The sequence below is a fragment of the Cavia porcellus genome, unplaced genomic scaffold (assembly GCF_034190915.1).
Source record: "Cavia porcellus strain 051 isolate PalLab524CR breed Dunkin Hartley unplaced genomic scaffold, mCavPor4.1 scaffold_26, whole genome shotgun sequence".
NCBI classification, from domain to species: Eukaryota; Metazoa; Chordata; class Mammalia; order Rodentia; family Caviidae; genus Cavia; species Cavia porcellus.
In genome coordinates this window covers 19,158,184-19,174,247 of record NW_026947509.1, presented here as the reverse complement: position 1 = coordinate 19,174,247, position 16,064 = coordinate 19,158,184, and the positions used below count along the sequence as shown (strand labels likewise).

General features: G+C 42.2%; 1 protein-coding gene across 11 annotated transcripts in view; it reads right to left on the bottom strand.

Annotated features, from left to right (window-relative positions):
- Hhat (hedgehog acyltransferase) overlaps positions 1-16,064 on the bottom strand; it is a 365,298-nt gene that overhangs the window by 232,308 nt on the left and 116,926 nt on the right. For all 11 annotated transcript variants that reach the window (XR_010043340.1, XR_010043343.1, XR_010043341.1 and 8 more), the window contains one exon: positions 13,319-13,469. Coding sequence is in view for 2 of the 11 variants with exons in the window: in XM_003474275.5 (XP_003474323.1) it covers positions 13,319-13,469 (151 nt within the window). In the remaining 9 variants the exon portion in view is untranslated. The remainder of the gene's footprint in view (positions 1-13,318; positions 13,470-16,064) is intronic.

The window sequence follows — 16,064 nt, the reverse complement described above, 5'->3', positions numbered from 1 at the left end:
CTTCACTCGGACTCAGCCTGCATCCTGCCCAAGAAGTCTGCAATACACAGGCCATGTCTCACTGGTCCTCATTCACTCCAGTGCAGGCTAGACCTTGATGCCAGAAACCTGCATGGTAAAACCACCCATTTTCCCCCATAGAACAGATAGGTTACATTTTAAAAGACAGACAGACACACACACACACACACACACACACACACACACATACATCACCTGTATCACTCAGCAATCAACAGTACATGAACCTTAATGAACACAGAAAAATCAGATTCTCACCTTCTCCCCAGCAGAGTACATTATTATCCCATCATTGGGTGGAGAACTACAGGTTTAGAAAGTTGGTAACATGACCCAGTCACAGGAGTAGTCAGGAGTGTGTTCTTCACTCTTGGTAATTATGTAATTTCCTTAATGTTTTTAAGTACATTGTAAAATATGTCAATTATGATAAGAATTAGTGTTTCATTATGTCCATAGACTCTACAAGATTTACATGTTAAAGATATGACAATTTAAAAATAATTATTGCTAACATATAAAAAAGCTAACATTAAGTACAATAAAGGTATGTTATCGAGAAACAATGTGGTGCTGGCTGTGCCTTGCCACTTACTTTTTTAAGCAAATCATTTAATCTCTCTGGATTTTATTTTATCATCAATTACAAGGGGTTAACAAAAAAGAGATCATCTCTGGCCATCCCACAGAACCAACTAATGAGACAGCAGATGGAGAAGGTTTCCAAGCCTTCAGTGACAGTCACAACTGTCTTGTGACACAGTGAGTTTGGACTTTCCTGCTGAGCTTTAACTCCACTACAAAGTGCCTAGAACACAGCAGGCAGCAAATATATAGTCCTTGAACACTGAGAATGTGGATCAGTAGGTACGTTCCATTCACAGAGCGCACAGAAGGTGCTAAATATTGTAAAAGTAAACACCAATAAGGAAAATTACCTAGACCATTTAAAGATGAAGAACAGTTTGCAGAAAGGTCGTTCTGTTCATCCATATACTGATACAGTTTATTCTGGAAAGGCTGAGTTTCTACCACCTTGCTGTAGTTCACTGCCACCAACTGCTCAGGGCTCACAGCAAAGAGCCCATGGGTGTGGTTTTAACGTCACACCTGTCTTGGACAGGTGTTGGAGTTTTCCCCCATTTTTCTTGTGATGAGGAAAAGCTCAACACGGCTATTTCCAGTACCGCGAAGGCACACTCCCTGCTTCCAGCAGCCCCAAAGTTTCCACCCATGTCGAGGCGCACTGGCCTGAGAAGCAACAGCATAAACTCACACAAGAACAACCTCAAGGGCTGCTGAGGGCAGGTCCTGAACCTACTTGTCAGAAGAGAAAGGTGCTTCTGGTCTATGCTCTGCAGGAACACTACTCAGTTCCTTGGCCCAGGCTGCACTGGGGAAGAGTTTTCACAGATCAGGAGCAAACACTCTCCCCTGCGCCAGCACCATACATCCTTCCCTCTTCTCTGCCACACTGCCAGGACACCCAGACCTCGCATAGAAACCTTCATCATTCACCATCATTAGTTAAGGAACACAGCCAAACCTAGCAGAGAAGTCGAATTGAGGACACCACCAAAACCCACAGGAGGTGGGTCAGTTGCTTAGCCCTACTGATAGGACTCGAGACTGACAATCTTAGGGAAGTGAGGTGCACAGACCAGATTCTAGTGGATGATAATCACGTGAACAGCAAAATGTCATCAGACATCTTGTGAGTAACGTTGGGGAAATTGGGTCTTCTGTCTGATAGAAAATGAAACACAAAGACTATGATAGTCAAAACTCTGTCTGCTCAGACTTCTCTGAAGTTAGTGTCAACCAACTATCAGGATGAGATATTCTAACATATACTACATCTTGCTCTGCTATAAAAACTCACTTAAGAAATCCTGGAGAATTAAAGATTTTAGCCTTAAATTTTGCATGGAAATCTCAGGCTGCAAAAGAATAACTAATCCCACCAGCATAAAGATCTAAGTAGTCTGGGAAATACATTGTTACAACAATTACTGCTACCAATTAAGTGAGCTGCCAACTAGACAGATAATGAATTATACAGATTTACGTTATGATGACAATGTGTCATAATAGGACTTGAGCTACTGCTACTTCAAAGCCTCTGCCAGTCCATTTCCCTTAATCCCCAAATGTCAACCCTGCTCCCCACCCACAGCTGAAAACCCAGGACTATAATAATGAAGCAAGAAACCTTGCACAACTGCCTCTAACTCATTTACTAATCAGAATCCAGCAGGCACCTGTAGGATACCCATGATGTATATTTTAATTAACTTCTTAGCAAATCCTCTGTGTGCTGCAGCTAACAACACTTCCTAGAAATGTAACACCTACTTGGACCTGTCACCTTCATTAAGTAAGGCCATTCCCCCTAAGGTTTGCTTTCCAGGAGTGGGGGCGCTCTCTCTCTCTCTCTCTCTCTCTCTCTCAATAGTGTAGGGAGGCTGTCTGCAGGCCTCAGCCAGCCACCAGGAGGGGTGGATATTCTTTCCTGGGTGACAAAGTCTCTCACACACCAGGAATAAGCCTAGGGAAACGATACAGGGACAAAGACAACAGAAGTCACACGTGAAAAAACAGGCTGGAGGATAAGTGCTTCTGACAGCAAAAAGGGGCAATTCCACTAAGCTTTTCTCACTAGATGAGTGCCCTCCAACTGGTTCAAGTTCCTGTAAGTCTGCTTTCCCTGGTTTCTTGTTTCTTCCATCAAAGAACCACCTCTAATCATGTCTGGCAGTAGGGCCAAAAGATCCTGTCTCTTGGTCTGTGTCTCTTTACAGTTCTTACAGTAGAAGACAAAGTATTAACCACATTCATTAGGAAGCATTGTATACTGTTAGTACACACAGTATGCCACAGAATGTCCACACAGACAGGTAGACTTGTGGTACCAGCCCCTGGGGAAAGTTAGCTAAGAATCCCCTTCAGGTTCTTCTGGGGTCTGATTCTATGACCAGTGTGACTATGACACTGAGTATTAAAATGTATTCATTGCTCCTGGCCACTATTTGGTAGACTACAGAGCCATGACAGGCAAGAAAAGAGGAGTCCTGAGTAGTCATTTACCCTAGTGCCTCTCATATTTTAATATGCAAAGTGTTGTCAAAACGCAGTTTTGATTCAGTGGGTCTTCATGGATGATACCAAAGACATGCATTTCTAACACATTCCCAGGAGACCTGATATGGCTATTCCTCAAACCACTCTTAGGATAACAAAGATCTAAATACAGACACGCTGGCTGTGTTCAAGCAAAATATCGAATACAAAATAAGGAAAGTGAGTAGTCCTTGCCCCCCAAAAGCCCAGTGGTGGTTTCCCTGACAGTAGCAGAGATGCCAAAGGCTTTGCAGTACTAAAAAGCCTACATTGAAGTCATGGAGGTTTATGAAAGAGCTGCTGGGCAGGACTGAGGAAGGAAAACTGGTTCTGTGCCATGGTCATGTAAAGTGGGAAGAATATGACTTTACACAGACTGACACAGTAGTCTTTACAACACGCTAAAGAGTAAAACAGTACTTTGAGCATGACAACCTGAGAATTGGTCAAGACAGAAATTGTCGTAAGAGGAACAGAGAACAAGAGGGAATAGAAAGCCTGCCCCTTGTGACACCAGGATACACAGGAAAAGAGAGAGAGATGGGATGGGGAAAGCATGACCTACGCACATGTAGGTCTTAACTTCCCCTTCTCTGTGATGACCCACAGCACTGAGAGAGAAGTCTGTTGTGCACAGGTGAAGGTAATAACCTGAGCAGTGAGTTTATGGCTTCGCTTCCAATTTGAAGCTTGGATAGACATCTTGCAGAATGCAGTCTACAACAGCAACATAAGACACTGCTGGAGTTCAGACACAGTCTGTGTGTCCCCCAGAGAATCACTGTTGGAAATTGGGAGACACTGAGAGGTGTGTGTGGGGTGGGGCAGACAGAAGGTGGTTAGGTCAGGAAGAGATTAATGTAGCTCTTGAGGAACCTGATCAGTTCCTGCAAGGGTGAGTATCCCTGTCACAAGGGGCAGGCTTTCTACTCCCTCTTCTTGTTCTCTGTTTCTCTTAGGACAATTTTTGTCTCAAAAAGAAAACTTGTGGCCCCTCCCAGCATTCATTGATAGAATTGAGTATGCTTTTTGTAACATAGAGAAAAACACTGTAAGATTTGATTCAGAATTTGTGAGCAACTAGACTATCAACAAGAACCAGGGATTGCTGAGTACAAAACATGAAAAGTTTTGTTGAAAGAGTACCATCTGGCCCAAGGACCTCTCTGGCTTCCTCTCTTCCATGTGACCTCATCCATAAATGTAACTGTCACTGTCATACCGTCTGACATGACCCAACCAAAGGAGCCTCCCTGTCCTGCACGTCCACCAGTGACCACTTTTCCTCATAAAGTACTCCACCTTCAGTGTATTCTGTAGCAACAGAAAATGGTCTGATACTCTGGCCATATCAGGTGAAGTGACACAAAAGGGAGACTCATAGACATGGCTGCACCTCTGTCAGCAGCTCTGTGGCAAAAGGAGAGCCAGGCATCCATGCACAAAGGGCAGTGAGATGAGGGCCAGCAAACCTGGGCCCCATGGCGAATGGCAAGGTGAGACTCACTCAAAGCACACAGACTGAAGGGGCCTGGCTGGGACCCAAAGCGTCTCCCAATAGTGAGAACTAGAGGAGCCAGGTGGAGGAGAGGTAGGAGGGCCCAAACAAACCACATTCACCCATTGCCCTCATCAGCCCTGCTTTGATCTACCAGCTCTACAAGTGAAACTCAAAACTCCTCTTAGGTTCTAATGTTGAGTCCTTCAGTATGCAAAAGAGGGAAACCACATTTTACAGAAATACAAAACTCAGCACATATGCCATTTTGTAGGCTCCAAAAGCCTGAGTCAACACAGGCAATAGAGAATACAGCAAAGGCCGGCATTTTATACCACCAGCCATGCAGTCAGGGCACAGGGCAGTTCCTAAGGTAAACTGGTAGACGCACAGTTCACAAGCCCAGCTTTGCTTTTTCTTTTCTTCAAAGGTCTGGGAGTAGCAGAGGTCATCCTTTTCTCTGCTCAGAAGGTGCCCACTTGCTGAGTACCCATTACGTACCAGGACCCTGCTAGGTATGGGGATGTGAAGAATCTCTATAGAGAATTTAAAGAAAACTGTCTCAGGAACTGTGGACTCCAAAATTCAGAATTCCTGCCCTACATAAAAATAATTCTATGAAAATTTTAAATCCACTCCAGATAGAAGATTGAAAGACTTTCTCAACTGGTCAGCGAAGCCAGAAATCATTCAAGAAAAGAAATGAGATGTGACTGCATATCAATGTAGTATTGATACACTGAAATACTCTGTAAGTACTTAACAGAAATAGCAGGCTGTATTTTAAAGTAAGATGAGGCAAAAAGCCATGCTGCTGTGCTGGATTAGGAATCAATGCAGCATAGGGAATAGGGCGGGGAGAAGTTGATATATTAGCAGAGGCAGGGCAATGACCCTTCCTCATCGGCAAAGAAGATTCAACCTGAAGGGGGTCCAGGGAACAGAAAGACAAATAAACAGATGCTTGTGGGTGAGGGGACATAGGAAGAGGCACTGGCCAGGGAAACACGGTCCAGTCCCTGTGAACACAGGGGAAGTCCCCTTCCCACTGCCACTGGGGCAACTATTTCTGGACCAGTAAGCCGCTGCCACCAAGTAGTGATTCAGGTTAAAAAAGGGCTCACAGGGCTGGGGATATAGCTCAGTGGCATAAGTACCTGCCTGACAAGTGCAAGGTCCCTCATTCAATTCTTGATACCAAAAAAAGAGGGGGGCTCCCTTTCTACTAGCCCCCTAGGTGCATACAAGCATAATAAGGTATTTCCTTCTGCACGCCATTCAGTAAAACCCCACCCCCAAAGAAAAATGGCTGTCAACCTCCTCTCTTGTGTCAAAGACATTTCACTTCTTCCTTTAGGTTTGTAGCATCCTCCCTCATCTGATATCGAGGACATGGCACAATGTCTGAGTCTAATGGTGACAGTAATTAAACAAGAAAGTAAATACCCCTCACTAGATTCATCCTCACAAAAACTGCAAGTAGGCAAAATATTTAGGCATACTATGTGCCAGTACTTAGGAGGAAAACAGAGAGATGAGGAGGAGTACTGACAGCAGTCGTGCCATGCAATGCTGTGTAAATGAGCCCTACAGAGAGCAAGTGCTCCCCTGCCAGGTGGCAGCAATTCACTCTTCAGATCCAGTGATCACATGCCAGAGCAGAGTGGCCACCATTATTCATTCAGCACAGATTTCCTGAGCATCACTAAATACTGGTACCAAGGATAATTTGGGGGACATGGTGCTGATCAAGAGGAAGACGCAACTGCTTCCCTCAAGGAACCAGGAGTCTGCTGGGGCATCAGCAGAGAGAAAGCAGCCATTGCGGTGAAGAACGGAGAGTGCTTCACAGGTGTCGGTCCACGAGATGGGCATCTCCACCTTACAGAGCAGGAAGCTAAGGAGAGTGAGGACACCAGCTAGTAAGCAGTGGAGGCGGGATCCTAGCCCAGAGGCCTGGCCCCAGGACTCTGCTCAGCAGTGCTGCACTCCGAGGCCTGGTGCTCAACAACTCCCATGTGACAAAGGCCTGGCGTTCCAGTGTCAAAGCAGCTCCTACTCTAACAGCCTTCATTCTGTGGGCTCTTCAGCAGTGCAGAACTGAACAAAACCTTCACATGGGGGAAGACGGAGAGGACAGACTATCTTTGAGACAAAAACAAATCAAGGAAGCACAATATAATAATGGTTCAGAAAAATTTGCCTCAACATGATATCTTCTTCCCTCTTTGATCCACTGAAGTCGATTTGGAGGAAAAGGGAAGTGACTTTAAAACATGAATGGTAGAACAAGTAAAATATGTTTTCTGAGGCTGCTGCCTTGGGGTCACAGGAGAGAAAGGTTAACTGAAGAAAATGAAACATGTAAGGCACTGCACAGGTCCAGTAGCTACAAACTGTTCCCAAAGCCATAATCATTATAGAGCTCTGCATAAGAAAGGAAGAAGTCCTACTGGGGCAGATTCTGTGACCCTCTGCTTCCCCTCTGAAAGCCAAGTCTTCTGCATATTATTACCCATCTCTACTACCTCTCCCATGCTTTGGCTCTCTCCCTACCAGGCCTTTCATCCTGGGAAACTAAAACACAAAGAAATGGTGTAAATCTTTCTCTCCTAGCTGTAACAATGATTATCAGCTGATATGTTGGTACCTGCAGTATGCCTTCCCTGCACACAGTGCAGCAGTCTATGGTCTTCCCTAACCCTCACAATGACCCAGTAAGGTGAGTACTATAATGAGTGCCATCTTACGACCTCAGGAAACTGAGCTATAAGACATAATAACTTGCCTAATGATATGGGTTTTGGGGTGGAGGGTCACCCCCTTTACCACGGCTGTGGCTCACAGGCATCATTTAATGACAAGATTCAACTCCTTGTCTTTCTATATCAGATGAGGGAAAATGGCCTGATGAAGGTTCTACTGAGGGCAGCACCTACGCTTTCGCCACCACTGTTAGTCTCTATCTTGAGTCACACATCTCTGGTTCCCAGCTGGACTGTCTTCAGCCAGTCCTAGCAAGGCTCACTGTCCTCCCAGCCTGGACCATCAGCAAGTGGACTACTGAGTCACTTCCGAATTTAGGAGGTTTCAATCCCACAAAACTAAGAAGCTACCATTTCCTGACGACCTATTACATACCAGACAATCAACTCTTCCCTTTATCCCTATGGTACTATAATTATCTTCCCTGGAGAGATGCAAAGATTGGCCCAGGGATCCTAAATGACCTGCCTAAAGTCATACAGCACAGAAATAGCAAGCCCTTAGTCACCAGGCAGCCCCCAAACCAGACAAACTCTTACTGACAGCACCTATTCCACCTTTGCCTTTATCTTCACTCCTTCCCTGCCTTGTACCCAATAATGCTGGTAGATTATGATCAGGTTTCACCAACCCTGCGTCAGCCATGCTGCCTAGAACCAGAGGTTAAACACGACTCAAACGCCAGAATGATGCAAAGCCAGCAGTTTTTTATAGCTGGTTTTATCGCCTACTACATGCTTACACCATTTCTACCAAGGACCTAAATTCTCCTACTGACCTCCCAGATCCTGCAATCAATGCCTAACTGAAAGCAAGGGCACAGCTCTTCCCCTCCCAGGTCTAACCATGCCCCATATATCAATGTCCAGCAGCCACCAAGAGCACAGATTCTTTTGCGATAAGCAGTGATGCATGGGTTTGCCTGTGAAGACTTGAGAGCATCATAAGTCAAGAAATTGTAGAGGGTAGATTGAGCAAATGCCTGAGATAATCGAAACTGACCTATAACTCACCAGCCACCATGGGAAATTCTGCAACTTTGCACACTTTGCTGCCATAGCTAGCAGTCAATTCAGGGCCACACAATCAAATTTCCAATTTGAAAGCTCAGAAATGCAGCATCATCTTTAATGATTCTTGGCAAAAGATACTCTTTAAAGAGATCAACTCATTTAAATTAAAACAAGTTGGGAGCTGTTGAAACTGAAAATTGAACACACGTGCAGGACTGTGGTATGCCCGGGGGGCATGGCCAACCTAAGAACAAAGAGACACCTCAAAGGGCAAGATAAGGTCACAGCTGAGGACACTTGGCCCCCACTCCAATTTACTAAATAAAGACTGTAGCAGAAGGCATTTCACTTCTGCAGTGAAATTCAACATGGAGATCTTCTCCTAAAATACTTCTCCAAAATTAACGTAAGATAGTTCTACTAGATTAAACATAACTTGTTACTTGTCAAAGTCCTTGAATCACTCCCAAGGAGTTTCCTGGATTGTTTGAACAAATAAATAAACAGGCTTCCCAGAGACATCCTTGTGTTAGCCACCAGAGCCTTGAACTCTGCAGAGGGTATTCATCCTCTTGGAGCCCTAAAATCATACCATTTATCTCATTTAATTTAAACCTTCAATGTCTACTCATTTAAGAGATTGGGAATCTAGGCTAGGTCTCTGAGAAAAACATGAAACCTAAAAATTAAGTGGAAAATTCTCAATTGTTAAAGTTTGGACAACCACAGAAAAATCATGGAGGCAGGAATATACATTTTATTTTATTTTATTGGTACCAGGGATCAAACTCATAACCTCATGCTTGCCAGGCAGGTGCTTGCACTACTGAGCTAAACCCCTGACCCCTGGAATATACGTACTTTTTAAGGTCTTGTTATATCTGCAAACATCTCAACAGAAACTCTATGAAACAGGAGAGCTAAGACAGAAAAAACAAACAAACAAACAAACTCACTAGGTCCTTCTAAAGGTGGGCCATCTGGATGAATGATAATTTTTAGGGTCAATTTGAACTATCATGTCAAGGAAGACTGTCTCTAACTTGATGGCAAATTTCATCTGCTCTATGACGTAGAACTCAGATTCCTATGGTATGCCAAGCTATTGGCTCTAGGTCTTCTCTCAATGCTAAATGAACAGAAAATGGATAAAGTCAGCCAGCATAGATTAGGAGTAGATAAGATGCTTTAATATAGTAAACTAAAAAGATATCTCTCATTGACAATCTAAAACTCATTCCGCAAGAAATTTCCAGAAGTTCAGGGAGCCATTAAACAATCTTTAAAGATTGTTTTAAATCTCTTCCCTCACTTCCCATCCACCCTGCCCTGTGTGTTACTATATGAATGACTGTCACAGCCCAGAACAATAATTTGCATCACCAGCCTTCTCATCCAGTTAGGACAACATTCTTTTTAGACCTCAATCCAAGAAGAGGAAGGCATTCCTTATCTGCAGCATACTCCAATAGATAGTCTTGAAGTACTAATGTGATGCTTATTATTAATGAACATTACAAATTCATAACTTGCTTTCCTTTAACACATGTTTTTAAATACTTAAGATGATAAATTTTATTGGATTTTAAACACTATTTTTAAAATAATAAAATTTTTAAAGTGCCAAATTCCTTCCTGCCTAATAGCCTTTGCTTTTACTGTCCCTTTTTTTAAAAAATTGTTTATTTATACATTTTAGGTATATATAATAATCACATTCATTATAGAGAATTTGCAGCTGTACATTTTATAACTTGGTTCTTTTTTTCCCATTCCCCTACCCTACCTTTAACCCCTCTTTCCCTACTTATTTACAAAAGCTTTGTTTCCGTTTTTTCTCATCATTTTTTATTCTTTTCGTCATACTCATATTCATGTCAAATAAATTGAACACACATGTGTAAATACTGCATTGTTTTTCTGGTGTGAAAATCCAAAAGTGTAAATAAGAACCAAGATATATAATAGAGATTGTAAATAAGAAGAGAATGTTCAAATGGGGAAGGGAAATAGGGAGGGGGAGGTGGAAGGAAGAAGGCACGTATTATGTGCAGTTTTATTTACTTTTGAATCAGTATCTTCTCAGTTTTTTTAGCACATGTTTCCATTATATAATGAACACAATCCTTGTGTAGCATTGCTATATATCTTAATTCCTTTTTTTATTCCTTTCCATCCCTTTTCCCCTTCCCTGCCCTCTTGATCCCCTTCTCATTTGAAAGAGATGTATCTCTCTACTGCCAATTATCTATCATTTATTTTTCTCTTTATTTATATTTTGAATTTCCTATATAAGACAAACTGAAATATTTAAGCCTGTGTGTGATTTATTTCACCGAACATTATAGACTCAGGGTAATACTTTATCGTGTATAAATATCACATTTTCTTTTCCTATTTATCTAGGTTCTTTTTATTAGCATATATTTGCATACATAATGATCACATTCATCATATGGAATTTATACCTGTACATAATGTATCTTAATTCTCCCCATTCATCTGTTGATCGACACTTAGGCCACTTCCAAGATTTAGCTATTATGAATTGGGCAGGCATAAACATGCGTATGCATGTACCTTAGTAAAAGAACCCTGACCCTGATCTTCATTCTTTGACTTTTCTCTTTTAAAAACAAATGTTAATCTTGTGTACTAAACTCAACATGCAACATGGTAACCCTCCTCCTACAGATGAAAGTGCATCTGCAAAATAGGACAAAAGATAAGCTTTAGTAGTTTTTATCCTTTTTCAATAAAAAAACTACTTCTGAGCCTTCCATTGTTTACCTCAAATCAGAGATTAACCTCCATCCTAAATTCTACTGCTTGACATGGAAAGTCATTGTGGACAGAGACTCAAGTGTTTCTAAGTATAACTGACAAACTGGAAAGTCCTTCAAGAAATTTAAAAAAAATGTGGAGGGCAAATCTATGCCCATGCACGCTGATGGAGCTAATATGGGAATCTAGGTCACTCTCTGGAAAGAACTTACTTGTTATTGAATCACATATGAAATGTCTTTCAGAACCACAGTGCTCCAAGGGTCACCTCGACCTCCCTCCTAAGGTAACTTTTCATTATCATGCTCTTGCCCACATTTTTCTTACAACTTTAACTGGAATAGAGAAGAAACTGTTTCAATAGCTTGGCACCTACTATTTAAGTCTAGTTCTAATCAAGGCAATGATAACAGTCTTGGCAGATATGTTTTCTCTACCTCTGCAGTTTACATGGGACTAAGGCTCTTTCACGGACAAAATAACGGTGGTAACAACAACAACTGGACAACGAAACAGTCATTCTGAATGTGAAATACGGTCAACTGAATGAACTGCCTTTTATGAGAATCACTGGTGATATTTATGGACAAGAAGCCAGGTATCTGAGCTACCTGCTTGCCAGGTGTCACGGTTTTATTATGGAGAGGAACACTGCAGAAGGCCCTCGAGAGAGTGTGCTTCCCACTAGTGCAGGCATTCACACCTTGGATACATGGATGTTCCTCTAGGGTCACACCAAATATGTATGACATGCTCCCCAATCATTGTGGGCCCCAACCCACTAATGTAAGAAATTACTTTTAAGCGTAGGTCAAAAGTTAACAGAGCTTACAGGCAAGTTTACCTTTCAAATAAAAGACAACCTGTGACCCAGGTAGGGAGACCCCTTTGATAGCACTCCCCAGTCTTGCCATCACAACAGGGTAATCTGGTATCCAATGATCTAATTAAGAACAAATTAAAACAATAACTTCAAATTTCTTGCAACAACCATGTGAAATTTCTGAAACTTCCCCAATCAAACCAAATCAAAAATAAAATGCATTTAAAGACACTTGGACAAACTCAGCATCTGTAATGTTACTATGGAAAACCAGGATGCTGAGTACCCATCTTTTGAATTGCAATATTAAACATATCAATATTCACAGAGCTCTTTCCCTATAGAGATGAGACATAAGAGTGGACAGGTCACATAAATGGGGTAGAATAGCAATTCCAAGCAGGGCTAGTACAAGGTATTTGTAGACAAAATTAAGTAGGTTGAGCCATTCCTCACCCTGAAGTTTCTACATTAGGTTTGCAATTAACCTAAGCACTGCTGTCACCTGTCACACACAGGGAGTGATAAGGAAAACACAGAAGCAAGCAAGTTCATCCAAAAAGAAAAGAAACCATAAGAAATGGCTAGGAGCTGTGGGATCTCCTGGAATGAAGATTTGAAGCCAAACAAGTTTACAGGACAAAACTAAGAATAAAGGAACTCAGAAAAAGCACCTATCTTATCTATGTGTAATGAGCATAGGAATGCTATAAAGATAAAGCCTAACATCTGTAAATGTATGCTATGGGCCAGGTGCTATAAATACATCTTATTTTAATCTCCAAAACAATTCTTGAAGATAGATGTCATTATTACTACTGCTGTCACTACTGAAGTAAGAAAAAAATAAAATAGAGCAATTTAGTAAAATGGCTCAGATCTGAGAACTAGTAAATGACAACACTGAACGATGCTATTATCCTGAGTTTATTTTCCTAAAACCACCTCTCACATACGGATATCATTTTTAAGGAAAACAGAGAGCAATAAAATATTCAATATATAACAGTGTGTCCCTAGTAAGAAACCACTGCAACCATAACTCTTCGTATACAGGCACACAGGCCTGGGGAGAAGCTTTACTTTACCTAACTTACTAGCTTGATGATAACCTGGAGAAGCCCAGAGGACACAGGTAACCCATCCTTTTAGCTGTAAGAAGAAACTGAACAGCCAAATGCAGCTTGACTGAGGGACTGAGAAAAGATGACAGCCAGGCTTTCAAAAGCTGGCCAGGCCATGGTCCCTCCCATGGGGTACCTTGAAAGGACTTCCATGAACCATGACACTGACCTCCACATGCCCGTGAAACTAAACATGGTGCTCACGCAGCGAGGGAGGGGCGGCGGGTGGAGTCCATCCAGACGCATGAGCAGTGCTGGGATGCCAAAGAGCACCAAGTATTTCACATAGAAGAAGAGCACCTGGGCCAATGCCAGTCCTCCTGAAAGGCAAAGACACCTGTCAGACACACCAGGGACAGATGTGACACCCCCAGAGCAAACAACCAACCCCGTTGCTCCTCCTCTCCTGTGTCTTCTCAACTCACATATTTAAAACCATATCCCACATTAATAAAATTAATAAAAATAAAAAGTTAATAAAATTTCTGGATTAACAAATAATAAAATCTCTTTTATCACTGTGGCAGGCAATAGGACCTCTCAACAGTTATGCTTTGATAGGCATTAGGTAAGAGAGGGCCTAAAACTACAGGTGGCATTTAAAAACTATTAGAAATAAAAAAAAATCTTTCCCAAATCCTTTAAACATCTGTATTAGCTCACACTCTACAGGAAGGCTAGAATGGAAAAGACAAATCAATAGGTGTTGGTGACGATGTGAAGAAATTAGGACCATCATACACAGCAGGTAGGAACGTAAAATAGTGTAGCTGCTCTAGAAAACAGTCTGGCGCTTTCTTAAATAAGAGTTTCCACTCTAATATATGTCCCCAAGAGAAATGCAAGCATGTCCATATAGAAACTTTTACTTGGATAGTCACAGGAGTATTATTCATAATAGCTAAAAGATATAAACAGCCAAACATCCACCAACAAAAAATTATAATGCATTTCAATGATGACAAACATTTTAGAGACAAGAGCCCAACTTGCAACTCAAAACCCACTTATTTATCACAAAGTACCCAAACAGCCATTAAACCTCAATACTGAAGTTTTAGTTAACACCTTTTGTCTTAAAAGAAAATAAGTCTTGCCATACATTTGCCATCACTGATTTTATCCATAAATTATTTCACCATGAAGGGAATGAGGCACTGACACATCCACGACACAGGTGAACCTTGATAGCATTACACTCAATGAAACCAGTCACAAAAAGCCACATATCACTTGACTCCATGTATATGAAAGATCAGAAAGAGGAAACCCACAGAAAAGGAAGAAGATTAGTGATTGTTTAGTACTTGGGGAAGTAAGGGATGGGCAGGTAAGAGAACACAGCAGGAGAAAACTGGCAGCTATTGGTAGAGTTTGTTTTTGATATGATAAAACTATTTAGTAAGTGTCAGGAGATGACTGCTATACAGATTTGTAAATGTACTAAAACCCTTCATGTGGTACACTTCAAGTGGATGAACTGCATGTTATGCAAATTATATCCCAATAAAACCATTAGAAAAAAATAAACAAAACACACTGCCCAAAGCACTGTGCTGCACAGCCAGTGGTCTCTCAGCTCTTCCTTATGGACCTTTTTCCTAATGAAGCAGGGCATGGGCATCAAATGCCATACAATCCTGGAGATGTGCCAGTTCCCCAGTGGGAATGACCCACAGCTCCAGGTAGGACCCGGGGGCTCTTCTCAGGCTTCCTAACTGATTACTGTAACCTCTTTGCCTCAGGAGGCAAGGGAAGGGTTGTGGCTCCATGCTGTCTGGATATCATCCACACTGCTTTTGTAGTCAGGGTTACTAGAACAATTACATATAAGACACAGAATTTATAATGCTATTTTATAATGGTCACCCAAAGTTAAATACAAGAAAGTACAGAAAATCTGTCCACAACACTAAAGACCCAGGATATTCAGCCAAGGGCCTGGATCCCATAGTAATGTTCCATGTGAGTCCAGCTGAAGACCTACAGCCCATGACAATCCCTCCTACAAATCCAACTGGAGGTCTAGAGCCCACAACAAGAACTCACATAAGTCTGTTTTACAGATCTGCACTGGGAAGGCCCAAAGGTCAGCGATGGAAGCTAGAAAGTCCATGCCAGTGGGGTAAAGGATCTGTGCCAGTAGGTTGAGGGTTCTACACTGTAGCCAAGAAATAGGACCAGAGCTACCCCCCAAAATACCACAGCCATCCTCAGGAACAATGAAGTCCCAGGCTCCTCCAACAATGAGAACAGTCGAGTAAATGTCAGGAAGCCAGCATGACAAGCTTCTCCTGGAGATTAAGTAGCATACATCTTCCCCTCCAGAGCTAGGAAGCCATGCTCAAAGGAAGGACAAGAGCTACCCTAAAGTGAACCATGGCCACTTTTAGCAACAAAGTCCCAAGCTCCTCCAATGAGAATGGACAAATTCATATCAGGGAAGCTAGCCATGACAAGCTCCTCCAGGAGAACCAATGGCTCGAAACAGCAACACTGAGAGAAACTCACAATGCCTTTTCTTCCTTCCCATGTCTCTTTTAATGCTGGCTACTTTCCTCAAGCGGGCCATCTACACTCAGCACCGTGCTGATTTAATTCACCTGGTGTTAAGTTGATCACCAGTTTTTAACCCATGACACTGGCCTTGGTTCCAAAGGAGGTGAGGCAGGTCCTCTTTGTCAATGAGAAGCCTAATGTCAAAGCATGGAAAGAAGCCCCAGAGGAGATGATCAATGACCATATGCCATCCAACCTCCCTGGTATGCAGGACATGTTGGTGCAGGTGACTGAGTAATCCTCTGAGATGGTCTAAAAAACATTATTAAGGCTCAAAGAGGAACTGCAGAAAATACTATCTGCCCAACTTGAGGCTCTTTGAAGTGATTCCCTATAATGGGGTATGTGGCTATAAA